This window comes from Typopeltis vanoorti, chromosome 2, assembly GCF_054136105.1.
Source record: "Typopeltis vanoorti isolate ZY-2024b chromosome 2, IOZ_Tvanoo_1.0, whole genome shotgun sequence".
Taxonomy (NCBI): Eukaryota; Metazoa; Arthropoda; class Arachnida; order Uropygi; family Thelyphonidae; genus Typopeltis; species Typopeltis vanoorti.
The window spans coordinates 127,096,464-127,114,205 of NC_143550.1; the positions used below are offsets into that span (position 1 = coordinate 127,096,464).

General features: G+C 36.8%; 1 protein-coding gene across 6 annotated transcripts in view; it reads right to left on the bottom strand.

Annotated features, from left to right (window-relative positions):
- LOC150109418 (basement membrane-specific heparan sulfate proteoglycan core protein-like) overlaps positions 1-17,742 on the bottom strand; it is a 1,783,738-nt gene that overhangs the window by 1,411,421 nt on the left and 354,575 nt on the right. For all 6 annotated transcript variants that reach the window (XM_090413063.1, XM_090413041.1, XM_090413033.1 and 3 more), the window contains one exon: positions 9,376-9,492. In XM_090413063.1, the coding sequence (XP_090269189.1) occupies positions 9,376-9,492 (117 nt within the window). The remainder of the gene's footprint in view (positions 1-9,375; positions 9,493-17,742) is intronic.

Sequence of the window (17,742 nt, forward strand, 5' to 3'; positions counted from 1 at the left end):
ATTCAAATCCTCCTGAAGGGCTACCACATCTGCATTACTACTAATTATTAAACAACTCCACTGTCATCTGCATCAGTCACTCTACTCCCATTTCATCTAATAATGTCACTCTTCCACAATCGTTTCGCATTCTACTGACCACATAATGAAAGAATCAGTTTGAATTTTCCTTGGATCTCAACTTTTACATCTGCAAACAACTGAATATACCCTTTCTGCAATCCACTGACAATGTCATTGATATAGAGGTTAAAGGCACTGAGCCCTTTATAACCTCACTTGTAACCTTCTGCTTCCTTGATAATGCTCTCTCATACACAACTAATATCTGTCAGAGCCAACCTTAATCCAATTCACTAAACTGACATCTAAACCCATAAGTAGCAACTTAAAATATCATCTTATCATGAAACCCTGGTAAATGCTTTCATGAAATCCAAAAAGGCAGTCTATGCTTTTCTTTTCCTTCAATCACTTTTATTTTAAAAGGCAATCAATGTACTAAAGCAATAGTGATCCTTAAATCCATACTGACCCCTCACAGATAACATTTCCCTCATCTGCCTAGTGCTGTATATGGACTCACTAATTTCTCAATTATTAAGAAATACAAACTGGTCTATAGTTTGACACTTCCATTCTACCACCATCTTTATGCAATGGCACTATTTTACCTTCCTTCCAATCTTGTCTAGTGTAATTTCCTTATTGACATGCAAAGCACTTCATACTTGTAACACACTGTCATCTTGCACTTCCAAACCTTGAACTCTCCCAATCCCTCCAAATAATAAAATCTTTTCCAGAATGAAAACACCAATAAAATGAATATTATACAACTCCACTATGTCAACTGCATCAGTCACTCTACTCCCATTTTCATCTAACGATGTCACTCTTCTGAAATCATTTCTCCTTCTACCAACTACATAATGAAAGAATTAGTTTGGATTTTCCTTGGATTTCTTGACTAATCTCTTCTCGTATTCAAGTTTTGTCTTCCTTATTATGCTATATTTGCTTTCCTGGCCCAAGTCTTATACTGTTCACGCATCTACTATCCCCTCTTTCTCTCTCTCGTAATACTTCTTTTCCATAACCTATTTTTATCTATAGTTCACACAATCCTTCCACTGCATGGAACTATCCCAAGCAGTTCTGGGGATGGAAGACTTGGAAAGGCAAGATATAAATTAGTTAAGAAACATTTACTAGCAGCAAAGAAATATTTTAGTGAAGTGAAGAAATATCTATTAGGTAGAGATATCATTGGATTGTAATAATCTTTCTAACATCATCACCTAACATTTTCACACTTTTGGCTTATTTAAATTCTAAAGAGCCACTTCTTTCCAGCTTCATATGCAAATAACTGAATATTTTCCTCCAGTCCCATTGCAATATTGTTAAAGGATGAATAAGTGCTGGTTTTAGTATAGATCACTGTGGCGTTTACTTTTTTCTCAAAATACATGAATGAAAATACAGCATATGGATTCTTTCATAAATCATCCTTGTTACTTTATTACGAGGCACAGCCAGTGTGCCCCATAAGGTCCAGACAAGAATTAAAAAAACTAGTAGAGAATAAAAAAAAGTCTTTCTCGTAGACAGTCTTATACGTTGGTTATGCATTTCTAAATCACTTAGGGAATTGAACAACGTAGATCCGAATATAAATTAAATTATACTTTAATAAATATTTCCGATATTTCGGGAACGTCACATTGCCATTTTCAAAAGGAACTTACAAAAAAGGCACGTGCACACAGGCACTACAACACAGTAACTGAGAATGAAGATATGAAGCTATCGTTCTCCTAGAAGTCCTGATGGTGCCCTCTAGCAGGCTAAGTAGGTGTTCTTGGCCGTTGGGCTGAAGGTCTGCTGATGTATGCCTCCCAAATTTGGGGCAGTTGCATACAACCAAATTTGTTGAGGTTTGGGGAGTTTCTTAGGGCTGAGGCTGATTCCATAAATAGTCTTTCGAATTTGTATTTGCTACGGTGTATTACTGTAGCTTTCTTCCACCGTATTCTGTGGCGTGTATCCAGAGCATGGTCTGCAAGACCAGAATGGCTGTACTTGTGAAATCAGATGTAGTACTTGTGATCAGAAATTCTGATATTCGCTGTCCTGCCTGTTTGGCCAAAGTACGACAGTTTACAACTGCAAGGGACCTGGTATAACACCAGGTAGGTCTAGGGGAAGTGGTTGGTCTTTGGTGGAGCAGATAAGGGATGCCAATTTTTTGTAAAGCCTGTAACAGGAGGTGAGATCATGATTTTTTAAAATTTTGGTAATTTTTTCCGAGGTGCTTCGGATGTAGGGAATGGTGATGGATTTAGAGTAATCTTTGTTGTGGAGGAAGGGGGGGCTGTGGTTTGTAGGTTTAATATTTTTTGGGGGGGGGTAGCCATTGGCTGAGAAAGTGTTGAGGATGTAATTTAGTTCAGTGTTTAGGGCCATGTCATTAGAACAGATTAGTTTAGCCCTGTTGTATAGTGTTTTCACCACTCCATATTGTTGTGAGGAGGGGGGAATTGTTGGTGAATGTATCTGCCTGTATGGGTGGGTTTTCTATAAACTGAGAAAACCAAGGTTCTATCAGGCTGGCAGGTGACTAGTGTGTCTAGGAAAGGGAGGCTGTTGTTTTCCTCTTTTTCCAGGGTGAACATGATTCTGGAGTATTGGTTGTTTAAGTGTGTAAGGAAGGAGAGGAGTGTTTCAGAGCCATGTGGCCAAATAGCGAACACATCATCAATGTAGCAGAGCCATATGGTTGGTTTTTGTGGGGCAGAGGCTAAGGCTTTTTCTTCAAAGGTCTCCATAAAGAAATTGGCCAAGGGTGGGGAGAGTGGTGAACCCATGGCTGTCCCCTCTATTTGTTTGTAGAATTTTCCCTGCCAAACGAAATAGCCTGAGTTCATGGTGAATTGAAATAGGGCTGAGATATCGGGAGAAAATTTAGCTTGGATTAGATCTAAAGTTTCCTTGAGTGGGACATTTGTGAATAAGGAGGAGACGTCAAAGCTGACCATTATGTCAGTATGTTGGAGTGTAAGGTTTTCTATGCTGGCTTTGAAGTAGGCTGAGTTTTTTTTTTTATGTGTGATGGTGTGTTGCCAGTATAGTGTGTGAGCTTTGGCCAAATGTTTAGCTAATTTGTATGTGGGGGATCTATGCCATCCGCTATGAGACGTAATGGCACATTTTCTTTATGTATTTTTGGGAGTCCATAAATACAGGGGGGGGGGTATAGAGTTAAACGGCTTTAATCTGTTGGTAACTTCTACAGGCCAAGAAGTAACTTTCTTAAGGAGCCTGTAAAGTAGTTTTCTGATTTGTGAGTTGGTGGGATTATATTCGACAGGGAGGTAAGTGGCCCGATCTAATAGAAGAGCATTAAGCTTACCTTTGTAGTCCTTTTGGTTAAGTACTACAGTTGCATTTCCCTTATCCGCTTTGGTGATAAATAATCCTTTATTATTCTTCATTTTCTGTAGAGCTTTAAATTCATTGTTGGATATGTTGGTTTTTGGTGGTCTTGCTTTGGAAAGGACACACGCTACATCCAGTCTTACACTGTTGGCGATTTGATGTGGAAGGTGGCAGATTCCCCTTTCGATCTGGATCATAATATCTTCAGTGGGTATTTTTCTGGGAGCAATGGGAAGTTGTGGCCACGTGCAAGCACATTGAGTGCTTCAGGCTTCAGGGTGACTGAAGAAAGGTTGAGTACGGTGTTGGTAGCAAGTTTTGGATTGACGGTAGAATTCTTTTTTAATTTTTAGAATTTTTTCGTCTGTCGGCCTCATTTTTTCAAATTCTTTGTCTGCAGCGGTACACGAGATGTCATGTAAAATAGACCACAGTTCGTGATTTAAAGTGCATGAAAGTTCATCTTCAAAAGCACAAATAGCTTCATTAATTTCCGCTAAGAGAAACCGCGTGGCGGTGATTTGTTCGCGAAGCAACGCGTAGCTAGCACGGTTATATATACGGAGAGCTTTTTGCGAAACAAAACTGTGCTTGAATTTTACACAGTTCAGGATTACTTTATTATCCTGCAGCGTTTCAGGAAAGTTAGACGATTTAATTGTCTAGACAGCTTCAACTTCATTTTACCATACTGGCGGGCCTTCCGTGCGATAGTATCTCCGTGGATGATGTTGATTCTCGTAGACAGGCTTATAAGTTTATTATGCATTTCTAAATCACTTAGGGAATCGAACAATGTAGATCCGAATATAAATTAAATTATACTTTAATAAATATTTCCGATATTTCGGCAACGTCATGTTGCCATTTTCAAAAGGAACTTACAAAAAGGCACGTGCACGCAGGCACTACAACACAGTAACTGAGAATGAAGATATGAAGCTATCGTTCTCCTAGAAGTCCTGATGGTGCTCTGTAGTGGGCTAAGTAGGCGTTCTTGGCCGTTGTGCAGACCATGCTCTGGATACAAGCCACAGAATATGGTGGAAGAAAGCTACAGTAATACACCGTAGCAAATACAAATTCGAAAGACTATTTATGGAATCAGCCTCAGCCCTAAGAAACTCCCGAAACCTCAACAAATTTGGTTGTATGCGACTGCCCCAAATTTGGGAGGCATACATCAGCAGACCTTCAAGCCCAATGGCCAAAAACACCTACTTAGCCCGCTGGAGGGCACCATCAAGACTTCTAGGAGAACAATAGCTTCATATCTTCATTCTCAGTTACTGTGTTGTAGTGCCTGCGTGCACGTGCCTTTTTTGTAAGTTCCTTTTGAAAATGGCAACATGACGTTGCCGAAATAACGGAAATATTTATTAAAGTATAATTTAATTTATATTCGGATCTACGTTGTTCAATTCCCTAAGTGATTTAGAAAAGAAAAGAAAAAAGTCTCTTATTATATGCTAAAATACCTACATATAGTTGTAGCAGAAAAAGTGCCGATTCACTTTTAATGAGTCATCCTATTTCCGACCCAACATAAGGTAACGTTAAAAACCATGGATATGAACATGCTTATGCCTCCAGAAGAAAATGTGCATTTTGGTAACTCAGAACTGTGTCTAACCAATTTTCTAGTAGATATTAAGTGATTTTTGAGAAACCCATAATTTAAATAGATAATGTTTGTGGATTATTTAACAAAGGAAAATTATGTATAAATGCTGAGAGATGTATATAAGATGATATATGTATTGAGCCATGTCAAAAAACAGTTCGGAGTTGCGGTGACCAATCGGCCGCCGCTATGTGCATGACGTAGTCACCAAGAGAGGGCACTCACATTGACTATATAGGTTTCGGCGCGTAATTCAATCGCTCTCTTATTTTTCTGTTCCTGGTTCCCAATCCAAGTGCTGGAGAGCTGTGAAGCTTGCCGCCGTACCCAGCAACATTCTCCCATTGCTGTGCGTGCCGTGTCGACCGTAGCCACAACTGAGGAATGCGGCCAGAGTTCCAGAAAAGAGCCGTTGGTTAGTCATGCCAATGTATAAATCAGCGAAGAGGTGATCTTTTTGAAAAGGATAGAAGTATGTCGCAGACGCCATAAGAAATATATGATGAGGAAACCCGGAAGTCTAATTAAGAAAATCCCAACAACTACCAGAAAAGCAAGAATGGTAAGGTGCAAGTTTTCGTATTAAAATTGAATAATAACCAAAGAGGGTATAGGAACCAGAGGGTTAAGGAGCTCCATATAGCCAACTTCCATTTTGTATCTAAAGGGACCGTTTCTTTTGGACATTTCTGTCTACGTCTAAAAAGCAAGTGACACCCTAAGCTTAAGCTGAGCTGGGAACCAAGATTTCGAACTGTTTATGGTAGAAGAAACATTTATATCATTGTGTTAAACTTAAATTTGAATATTAACTGAATTTTTTTGGAGGGGGGGGGAGCCCGAGCATAAGAGAGAATATTGGCCCGTGTGAAATTTGCAAGACGGAGAACCTCTGATATGCTCCATACCAGAATTGTAGAATGTATCTATGTATGTGTTATTCCTATATATGGGAACTGAGCAACTCTGTAAGAATTAACCAAGCCTGAACGTAGTTACATAAAGAAGAGTATGAGATTGCTGGTATAAGATTTTAGAGTAAACCTTTTGGATATATTAGCTTAAAAGGGGGGGGAGTGGAGTTCAGGCTCTTTAGAATTGGAATTTCTAACTAAAATGTATATATGTATTTGTCTAAATAAATGTATTTCTTTATTTCAAACCTCATGAGTCTGTCATTGTTCTAAGAATTGAGTTACCACTTGTTAAATTTCGGACCATGCATAAGTAAAAGGGGAATCCATTAGCAACTAAGAAAGGGAGACCACGACTGTAAACCACTTGATCCTTGTATTGTTTTTCAGTAGCTTTAAATTGTGTGTCAGAATTCAGTTGCTGGCTGGTGCAATCGACTTAAAAGAATATAAATTTGTCGGCAACGGAATAGCTGAGAATAAGTAAGATAAGTAAATAATATAACTAATAATAACAGGGCTAGTACGAAGACATAACAATATATACTTTATTTTTCCACAAAGTCACCATGACTTCAAGTCATGTTTGGTATCCTAACACCAGCTTCTTCATACTGCACCAAAAAAGTCTTCCAACAGTGCATTCAACCACTGAGTCATGCAGTTCTTCATTTCCTCATCTTCAAAGCACTGAGATGGGAGCCACTGCTTCATATGCAAGAACAAGAAGTAACCACTGGATGTGAGGTCAGGGCTGTAGAATGGGTGGCCAAAGCTCCCACCTAAACTTCTGAATTTGCTAAATTGCTCATTTAAGTTTCTTCAGCATTTCACAATAAGCATTACCATTAATTATTGTTCCTCGCTAAAGAAAATCAATACGCAAGATTCCTTTTCAATCCCAGAAGACAGTAGCCTACTTTTTTTTGACTGACGGTGCCCGTTTAAATTTGTTTGCTTTCGGAAATGATGAAAGGAGGCACCGTTTTGACTCAATGTTTGTGTATGAAATCCATGAAAATGAAGGAGAAAAAGTTAATCTCCTTCATTTTCGCAATGTTCCAAAATTTTTGAGTTAATTCTACTTGTTGCTATTAATTGCATCAGCCAAAATTTTTCAGACCCATCTGGCATAAAATTTCGTATGACCCAGTTTTTGTCATGATTTCATGAATGACTGAGCGTAGAACTACCAGATATTCAAAAGAAACTACCGTAATTGTTAAATGGTTCTCACAAATTTGTGTTCACTCTTTCTACCAAATTATCTATCACAACACCTGGCCAGTCACACTGCACTCTTCATCGTGAACATTGTCTTTTTAAACAAATGACAACATTGTCTAAACTTACAGGCCTAAAGTAATGAGTGACAGAAACCTTACACAGACATTGGTGAATTTCTGCAGTGCTATTGCTATCCACCAACAAAAACATGTCACACTATGAACCTCATGACTGGCAGGATTTTTTTTTTAATCACAGTACTCAATAAGTTATTTGTACAAGAAAACAAACAATAACACAGTGAAAGTAAAATTGGTCAGCAGCTAGCAAATGAGTCCCTATGCTACAACATATGCAAGACATTTTATTTGGCATAGTTTCTTTAAGTGATGCTCTCGAGTAATCTGCTGATCTTTATAATAATACCCTCTGTCTAATTCTATATATAAAAACACTAAACTTTTTCAAAAATATTTTTGGAAATATTAAGCCCTCCCAAATACAGACATCTCACAGAGATTTGTGACTTCTGCTCATGAAAGGGTACGGACAGACCTATAGTACATCAGTACTGTTGGTGGATTAATGGGATTTTATTTTTTGTATTTTAATTTATTTTTTTACATAACCTGGAAACTCTGCTCTAGGGACCAACCATGGAAATTTTCAAACCATTTCAGATATCTGAAAAAAGTGAGGTAGTAGTCTCACACTGGGTGACAAAATTAATTGCTCACATAAAGAACACCAAACATCCATACTATTGCAGGATTTGAACTCATATCCTGCAATGGTATGTTGGGTTGTTATACTAACTGCTTTGCAAACTAAGTTGACAATAGACGTGCATACATTCAAGAAGCCTACACAACCCCATTACTTACACAGTAAATATCATGCCTCTATTTTAACCATCTGTATCATAACTCTGGAAATGCCTTCCATTCATATGCTGCTCTCCAAACAAAACATCCAATCCTGAGGTCCCTGCAAACCACTTATACAACTTCTAGAACTAACCCCTTGTTCTCCCTCGTCAATAGTAAAATTTCCTCTGCATCAATCTCATAAAATCCATTTCATAACTTATGTTTCTATTGTATTGTTATTTTCTGTACCAATGAAATTTAACAATCTATAAACCTTCAAGCTATCCTTATAGGGAATGTTCCAGAAAATATAGAAATGTAGCCATTTTGTCACCTACTGAATCCACTCTGACACTTCATTCTAAAGAAATCTAAAAGAGCAAACCTACATAACAGCAATCATACAGACATGTCTTATACAGAGGGATAAGAACTCCATATCTCCACCTGTTGTGTTTAACATACAAGTGATGTTTTGGCTATTTTGCAGTACATCTCTAGCCCTTCAACTTCCTATCCATCATTACTCTAGCATCAATTTCTGGGTATCTAGCATCAATTTTGTGCAGTCCAATCCTGTCAATGTAATACATAGCTTTTAATCTTTTCATCTTAAAGTGCATAATCTTACAATTTCCAACATTGAATTGGTAGCGATTATTCTCTGCCCACAACTGTCAATCTAAATCATCCTATGGAATCTACATACACTGATCTCCAAATTTAAGGAGAAATGCTATTTCACTTCTGAAGATTACAACTACAAATTCAGACAAATCAGCTTGTGGCAATTTGTATAACTGATGATTTCAAGTAAAAGTGGGTGCACATTTAAATTTTCAAATCATGTACAAAGTAGTCACATGGTAGCAATCAAAAGAATAAACGGCAAAAGCTGCACTAGGCAAACTATGTTTGCCTAGTGTAGCTATTTTCATAAAGGAATGAAGTTGCAAACTAAGATGGCTTGTAATGTCTCAAAGACATCATCTAGATCAGGGATTCTCACTGGTGGTATGTGAGCCACTGCCTTACTGGTACATCTAATATCTTGAATTAAATACAGTGGTACACCACTGGAAAAGGTTGAGAACCCCTGATCTAGATGATTCCATGCAGAGAATTATTGGAAAACTTGAATGCTGCAGAAAATTTTCTAGGTTTATAGTCTTCAGTGGTGAGGGCTATCACACACACACACAAAAAAAAAAATTGCAGTTTATTCCCATTTAGACAATTTTTCTCTATAATAAAAGCTTTTCTTGAAAACTAAATTTAAATAATAAACTTATGAACTTACGACATCCTCCTTCATCTGAGCCATCAGAACAGTCACGTCTGCCATCACAACGATGTATCACATCAATACAGCTACCATTGTGACACCTGAATTGACCTGGTGGACAGACACGATCAGCTAGGCAGAGGGAAGGTTTTAGTTTCATTAAAAATCATAAAACGCTTAATGACAGTAGCCAGCAGCAAATTATAAATTATCAAACTAAACTGGCTAGCACATAAAAGTGAAATTGATAACTGCTTCATAAAAACTGAACGCAGAAAAAAAAGACTGAACTTATACACTTGCAATACGAAAGGGAGCAGATATATAAAGCAAATAAAATAAACTGGTAAAAATCAATATTTTAATTTCTAAGTAAATTTTTCAGGTAAGTTTCTTGGCTATCCTCAATGCAAGAAATGTTACAAACAAGTAAAATAGTATTAAAAAAACTTAGAAGTTACAATACTCATGTTTCAATGCAGGAGAACAAGAATTACCATCAGAGTGCAAGCAGAAATTTAAAAAAAAAAAAAAAAAAAGGAACTGTAGGATGTTGAACAAGATTACCTCCCAGAATGGGAAAGTTCAGTTATTTTTTATTCAGGTTCAGTTCATATAGCAGAGTAACAGATTTCCATGCAGTCTTCTATAGATCACACCTATGCAAGATATATTTTGCTTTCTTTAATATGTTTTGAATTGCAGCCAAAGTAACTAAGACTGATGCCAGTGTATTATGTCTTAATTATGTTGTTGTGGCCAGTTCCCTGTTTTGTTAGATGAAATATCAGTTTCCATGGAAGATCCATGTCACCTCCATATCAGATCAGCAAACTTGATTGAAAAGCAATTGGCTTTTTTTTTGCATCCTAATTAAGATTATTCCAACTTGGGTTTTTCTAACCAAATAGCATTATCAATACCAACTCCTTGAGACTAACTATCCTACAGAGGAGTCTATGAAGTATGTGGTCCTGTCCTAACATGATCAAACAGGTATCAGTAACTATTTGCTTAGATAAAAATTATAAATTACTTGGAGTTTGACAAATCTGGTTTTGCCTAGCATTCTCTCTTCTATTCACAAGAATTAAACCGAAGCCAGTCAAAGGCCATTTTCTATTAGAAATACTGCATGTTCACCATGCAGTATTTCTAATAGACTGATATGCATTGAAACATGCATATCAGTCTATTAAAGTAAGAACTAAGAAATAAGATCAATTTCTTGGTTTTGGGAAATTATTTTGTAAAACACCCACGCAATTGTTAATTATTATATGGTCAGTCATCTATCAATTATCCAACTTTCAAATAACTGGCTCTTCAATAGATTAGAGTGCTAAATGACTTCTGGAGTAACGGCACCAGAAGTCACAAGCAGTAGTCTATTTATGGACAGATAACTGAGAAATACTGTATATGTATTTAAGTTCTCCTGCATTGAAACATGCACATCACTATTCTAATATTGTATGTTCATTTTATTTGACTTACTTGTAATCATTCTTATCAGAGGATTGTCAAGAGACTTTTCCACGTCTCTTGACCTCGTCACCTTATTAAATGAAATTTTTCAATTTCATTTATTATTATTACCCAAGACCCCATTGGAGTCAAATGACAGTAGCCAGGAGACTCATCTGGGAGGTCTTTTTATTATACACACACAGCTAATCATACTATACTTTAAACATGCTCAAATTCTCTGCAGACACCACACTCTCAGGCAAGGCATTCCAACCATTCACAACTCTGCATGAAAAAAAAATCTGCTTCTCACTCCCTACTCACACCCTCTTTATACAGTTTCCAGGGATGACTTCTGGTTCTCCCCATTTAATAAGTTGATCAGTAGTCAAGTCACAGTCACTCAATTGTAGTATTTCATGTTTTTGAAAATGGATGCAACTCGTGTTCATGACAATATCAGCAGGCTGACTAGTCTACCCATCATGGTTATTACCTTAGCAAAAAGCATGCTGGTTTAAATTGATTAGGTTAAATGGAATGAATACAGCACAGATGAACAATAAAATACAATTTTATTGAATCCTATATTTCATTTATCACAGAAACGGCAGAACACCATCTCAAAATTGTAAAAGCACATTCAAAAACACTCAAAACAATAAGTGGGAAAAATTTAGATTAAACACCTAACATTCCTAGGGGAATATGGACTGCAGAGTTTGGTAGATAGAAAGAGAGGTGATATGATTGAGACTTAGTTTAATCCTCTAAACTAAGTCTGTCCACCACCAATCCCAGTTCTTTTCCACTTCACTTTGATGTACACTTTGAACATAGAACTAATAGCTCCACCCACTTTTCCACTCAGTCTATATTCAGATCCTTAGCAAAGTATTATTATGTAACACTTCCAGGAATTCCAAAGACTCATCAAGGGGATGGTATCTACTCTACAACTCTCCATCTCCACTAACCACAACTACCTTCATCATCTACACCAATGCCATCTACCACCAACCACCACCACCACTAGTATTTTCACAGACAATCACAAACATCCATGCCCACGGCAGGATTCGAACCCTCACAGCCTTTTGGCTGGAGAGTAGATATGCTAACCACTCGGCCAACCAGGTTGGCAAGTATTAATTATTATTATTGTATGGGCACCTCTATGAAATCTGAAGACTCATTGCAGGAGAACCAAACTATCCACACCTCTCCTTGAACCCATTAACAGACAAAGCACTCACAACTGATTCTGGCAACCCATTTCACTCATTCAGAATTCTCTATGCAGAAAACCTAATCCTCACACTCCTACTAACCACACCTTTATTCAATTTCCAGGGATGACTTCTTGTTCTGGCCCCTCTAGCTGAGTGATGAAACATTTCTCTGCATCAATCCTATAGAACTCTTTAAGCAACTTAAATGTTTCTATCATATCCCCTCTTATCAACCAACTTCTGCAATCCACACAATCTCAATCTATCCTCATAGGGAAGATTCCACAAACTACTCACTATCTTGGTCACTTGCCACTGAATCTTCAGTGCTTCCTCATCCCCAAAACCCAGGAGACCAGAACCGAGCACAGTAATCCAGATGTGTATGTACAGAGAACTTATAAAGAGGAATAACAATAACTTCTTTATCTCTACATGTGAGTTCTTTAATAGCCTACTTCTGCAATATTCCTTCTCAGTTTCAACCCTCTCTACAATCACCCAACAAATACCTATCAAGTTTTCTGCAATCCAGTTCCACCATAATATACAGCATATCTTTTCTTCCAAAAATGTATAACCTCACTTCCTGCTACATTAACCAACCAAAAGCCAAGTGATCAATCTGCTGGAATGAGATATGGAGAACATGTAGTTTGCATTCATTTTCAAAAATACAGAACATGAAGATAGTGTGACCATAGCTTAGTTCATCATTAAATGAAACTTAGATTAAATTTGTGAGATTTAAAGACTGCTGATGACTTTCTAGGAGAAGAATGAATTTTGATCCTTTTCTCACATTTGAGATTGTTATTCCAAAGATGAACACTGAACTAATGTATTAATTTCTTTGGTTAGCATGTTAGCTCTCATGATGCTAACATTGCACCATAGAAATAGCTTTTTTTTTTATTTATTTTAATTTATTTTTTAACAAATTCATTTCATTTTATGGCATCTGTGGAGTTGACATCCAGTTAACACGTTCACTGCCAACTACGAGTATACTCGTAGTTGGTATATGAGCATCACAAGCCGACCACGAATATACTCATATGATGCTTACTGCTGGCAACAAGATTACCCGTACTGACCTTGAAGAAGTGAAAATGCTTGGCGTGCGGAGCTAGCAGCGAAAGTGTGTATACTCGTAGATGGAATATGAGCCTCACAAGCCAACTACGAATATACTCATATGTCGATTACCGCCAACAACGAGATTACCCGTACTGACCTTGAAGAAGTGAAATTGCTTGGCATATGTAACAAACTATGGCCAAGTAGCGTGGCAGCGAACGTATTAAACAAAGCCACTGTTATTTTTGTCAGGGAACCAGGGTGAACCACAAGAAGTCAGCTTTGGAAAAATCTAAACTCAAGATCAGCAGAATTCAAGACAGCACACCATCAGCATAAGCATCAATGGAAAAGAAATGGATATAGCTGGAGAATTAGTTAAGTACCAGATCGACATGAAAGGTATTACAAAACAAAGAAGACAAAAACATGTCAGATTTTTCTGAGCAACAAATACAAGATGTTATATTCAGGCAATAAGAAAAATAAGCAGTATAGTATTCAATATTAAATATGAGGATGACCATCTTGAATGGCAGGGCAGTATCAAGTAGAGTGATGTCGGCAAATACAAGAATGGAGAACTAGACAATGAGACATTTGTATTTATGGTCCCACAGAAAGATCTACTGAGGAAGTCAAGGAATATTTTGAGACATTAAAGAAGGGCTGACAACAAAAAAGGAAAAGTTGGTCCTCCAAGTTCTAAACAGCAGAATAAGAAATGATTATCAGACATATAGAAAGGTTTGGGGAAAACTGGGAGAAAAGAGCAAAGTTAATAATAATAGTGCCTCTGTAGCACAATTGCAAGAACAACAGTACATTGTGCCCTTTGAAAAAGGGCAAAGTTTGTTTCGGCCCTTCTCATCATGACAGGAGGAATCTTCATATGCTTTTTCAGTTGAAGGTGAGTTACCCAATATATGGAGGTAGCAGATTTTTTTCTCCCAGAAACTAACATTTTTCATCCTGCATACAAACAAAAATTGGCCCTTCAGAAGACATAGAATTTACAGACAAAAAAAAAAAAAAATTGGGGATGGTGGTGGGCAGTAGATGGTGTTGATAAAAGTAGAGGTTTGGTGTAGTTGGTGGATGGAGTCCTACATCAAGGTGTTCTCCCTCGATGAGTCTTCTGACTCTGTGGAGGTGTCACGAAATAATAAAAATGGTAAGCACTTGCTATGGAAGATGCAAGAAATAAGAAAGTCATTGACTATATTATTACTGATAGCAATATCTTGTTGCCAGTTCAGGACACAAGAGTATATAGAGAATTCGAAATAGAAAGTGTTAACTATTTAGTTTTGAGAGCAGCAGAAAGTTGAATACTGTATTGAAAACATTTGAGCAGCTTTCAGAGAACTGTAGACTAATACATAAGCATTATCCAGGAAAAAAATGAAAGTTTGAAAACAAGAACCAAACCTTGGAGATTCAGTGACAAACCCTGAAGAAAATATTGATTCAGCCAAAAGCATATAGTGAGGTTGTCTGAAATGATAGAAAAATCAAAACTCCATGTTAAAAAGCTAGTCAAGGAAAAGTGTATTGAAAGCTCCTGGAAGTAAGTCAGGTTGTAGTCTACAAAAAAGCACTATATACAACTTGCTAAAAAAGTCATGGAAAGACTTGGGTAAGAACATAGAAAATAAATATCAAGAAGATGTAAAACATTCTGGAGGCTATTGAAAAAGTTAAGTAATGGAGGAAAGAGCACTGTAAAATAAATCAGTGATAGCAAAGGTGACATGAAATCTAAAGATGTTCTTCATGTCTAGAGTGATTACTTTGAAAGACTGCTAAATGAAACAAGCAGCAACAGCATGATAGAAAACACTCAACAAGAATACAATAAGAATATATAAACACTTTGAGTAGAAAAAGCCACCAAAAACCTGAAATGTGGAAAAGCAGCTGAGGTAGATATTTGACAAGAAATGCTGAAATACAGATATCAAAGTTTTCCAGTGGCTCACTGCATAATTCAGAAGGCTCGGTTAGAGGGTCAAATTACAGATGAATGGAGTAGAGTTGTCATAGTATCCATCTATAAGAAAGGAAATAAAACTAAATATGAGAATTGCAAAGAAATCTCTCTACGTAACATTCCTGATAAAACTGACACAAGAATACTTGAGAAAAAGTTAAGAAAAATTATAGAAGGGAAGCTTAGAGAAGAACAAGTTGGGTTTATGCCAAATAGATTATCAGCATTAGATTTTCACACCAAGTAGTTAGTGTTCATTCAAATAATCTAGCTATACTTAAAGAAGAAATAGTAAGTGCAATAAAAACTACTTAATGGCAAAAATGACTGGATGTGATGAAACATCAGCTGAGTTAATAAAAGAGATAGGGGAAAAAGCAACAGATTTTTTAAAGAAATTATACAGAATATATATGATATAGACATACTACCAGAAGACTTCATAAAATTTATTTGCATTCTGATACCAAAAAAGAATAATGCAGCAGTATGTAAAGATTTTAGAACAATTAGTATCATATCCCAAACTTCAAAAATACTATTCAAAATAATAAAAAATAGAATGTTTTCTAGAATTAAATGCATAATAAGTGAACAATTATAATGATTTAGGAGTAATGATTACACAAGCTGGAACAACAGTTAAGGAAATATACATCAATCGGAGGCTGCATACTCGATTGATTCTCGTAGACAGGAATCTCGTTTCTCTAATCATACTCGATTGGAGGAGCTGTACTGGGGGAAGTAGGAGAGACAAGAGATCTGGGGGTGATGACTGATAGAAAAGTGAAATTCAGAAAGCATATTGCAAAGGTGGTGAAGGTAACAGAGGATTGCTGTAATACTGAGAAAGATGCTGACTTGCAGAGATAAGAGTTATCATACCATTGTTTAAGACCTTGATCACACCACATTAAGCTACTGTTTTGAAATTTGGTCCCCAGGATTTGAAGAAGATTAAATTAACTGTGGAATGTGTACAGAGGCAGATAACAAAAATGGTTTCAGGAATGTATAATGTTACTTATGAGGATCAGCTGAAGGAATGTGGACTGCAGAGTTTGGTAGATAGAAAAAGGAGAGGTGATATGATCAAGACAAACTGTTGAGAGGCAGTTACAGGGCTGACACTGGGAGAGTTCTTTCACTTGGTGGAACAGCAGGAAGGAGAGATGAAAAGGGGACCATACCTGGAAGTTAAAAAAAGAAGCTGTGAGCAAGAGGATGAGGAGTGGTTTCTTTGCATGGAGGGTGGGTGAACTGTGGAATGTTTTGCCTGATAGTGGTGAGAGCAAGAACGGTCAATGAGTTCAAAGAGTGGTATGATAGACTGTGTTTCCTAGGAAGGACCTCCCACGATGAGTCTCTCGACTCCATTGAGGCCTGAATAATAATAATATCAAGACTAGCTAAGGCAAAAAAAGGCATTTTGGAATAATAAGCTACTAATGACCTCTGGAATAAATAAACAGACTAAAATAAGAATAATAAAATCCTATGTATGGTCCACATTGAATTATGGATGTGAGACATGGATATATATACAAAATCCATAATCAAGAAATTGCAGTCCTTTCAAATGTGATGCTATAGGAGAGCACCAAAGATTTCTTGGAATGAGAGAAAAACTAATGAAGAAGTACTGAAGTTAATGGGAACCAAAAGAGCACTGAAGACCTTATAAAGAGAAAGTGCAAGATGGCAGGACACATTAAAAGGATTAGCAGGGAAAATGTCTCTGGAAATACTGGAGAGAAAATTAGAGGAAAGAAGATCTCCTGGTAGATCAAGAACTTCTTGGGTTGATGTAAAGAAATGGATGGGCAAGAGATCAAAAGAATGGCAGAGAACAGGCCACTCTGGTACCATGATTGCTAACCTCAAAAATTGGAGATGCTACTTAAGAAGACAACTGGTTAAAAATTCATGGGTATATAAACAAGGATCTGTATTTGTTTTGTCACAAGGTGCCAAGAAAAATTATCTGCTCAAAATGTTAGTTATTTAGTGAAAATGGGACATTATATCAGGAAATACAGGAATATGATTTGATGTTAAATCAGGTGCGAGACAAGGATGCACATTATCTCCACTTATAATCTATATGGATCACATTATGAAGGAAAGTGGTATTAAACCTGATATTAAAATTGTACATGTTGATCTCAACTCTTTACTTTATACAATTGCTATACTCCTAAATGAATCCAGTACTAATCTGTTGGATTCTGACTAAATCGAAATTCTGAGTAACTGCTGTAATACTGCTGGTATGAAAATCGGCAACAAAAAGACAAAAATAGGCAGAAATTATGAAAACACTGACTGTATCCCAAATGGAGAATATATAGAATAAGTGAAACATTACAGCTATTTAAGCACAATCTTTAGAGAAGACAGCAAATTAAATATGGAAATAGAGAACAGAACTAAGCTAGTATGAGAGGAAGTCAGCTGAATAAATTTATATGGAATAAGATAAATTAGTCTAAACACTAAACTAGCTGTATACAAGTGTTCGAACCGAACACTTCAAAGACTGGAGATTGATGAAAAAGGTTAGGGGAATAATCAGATGGCACTAATGGCAGTATCTTATCAACC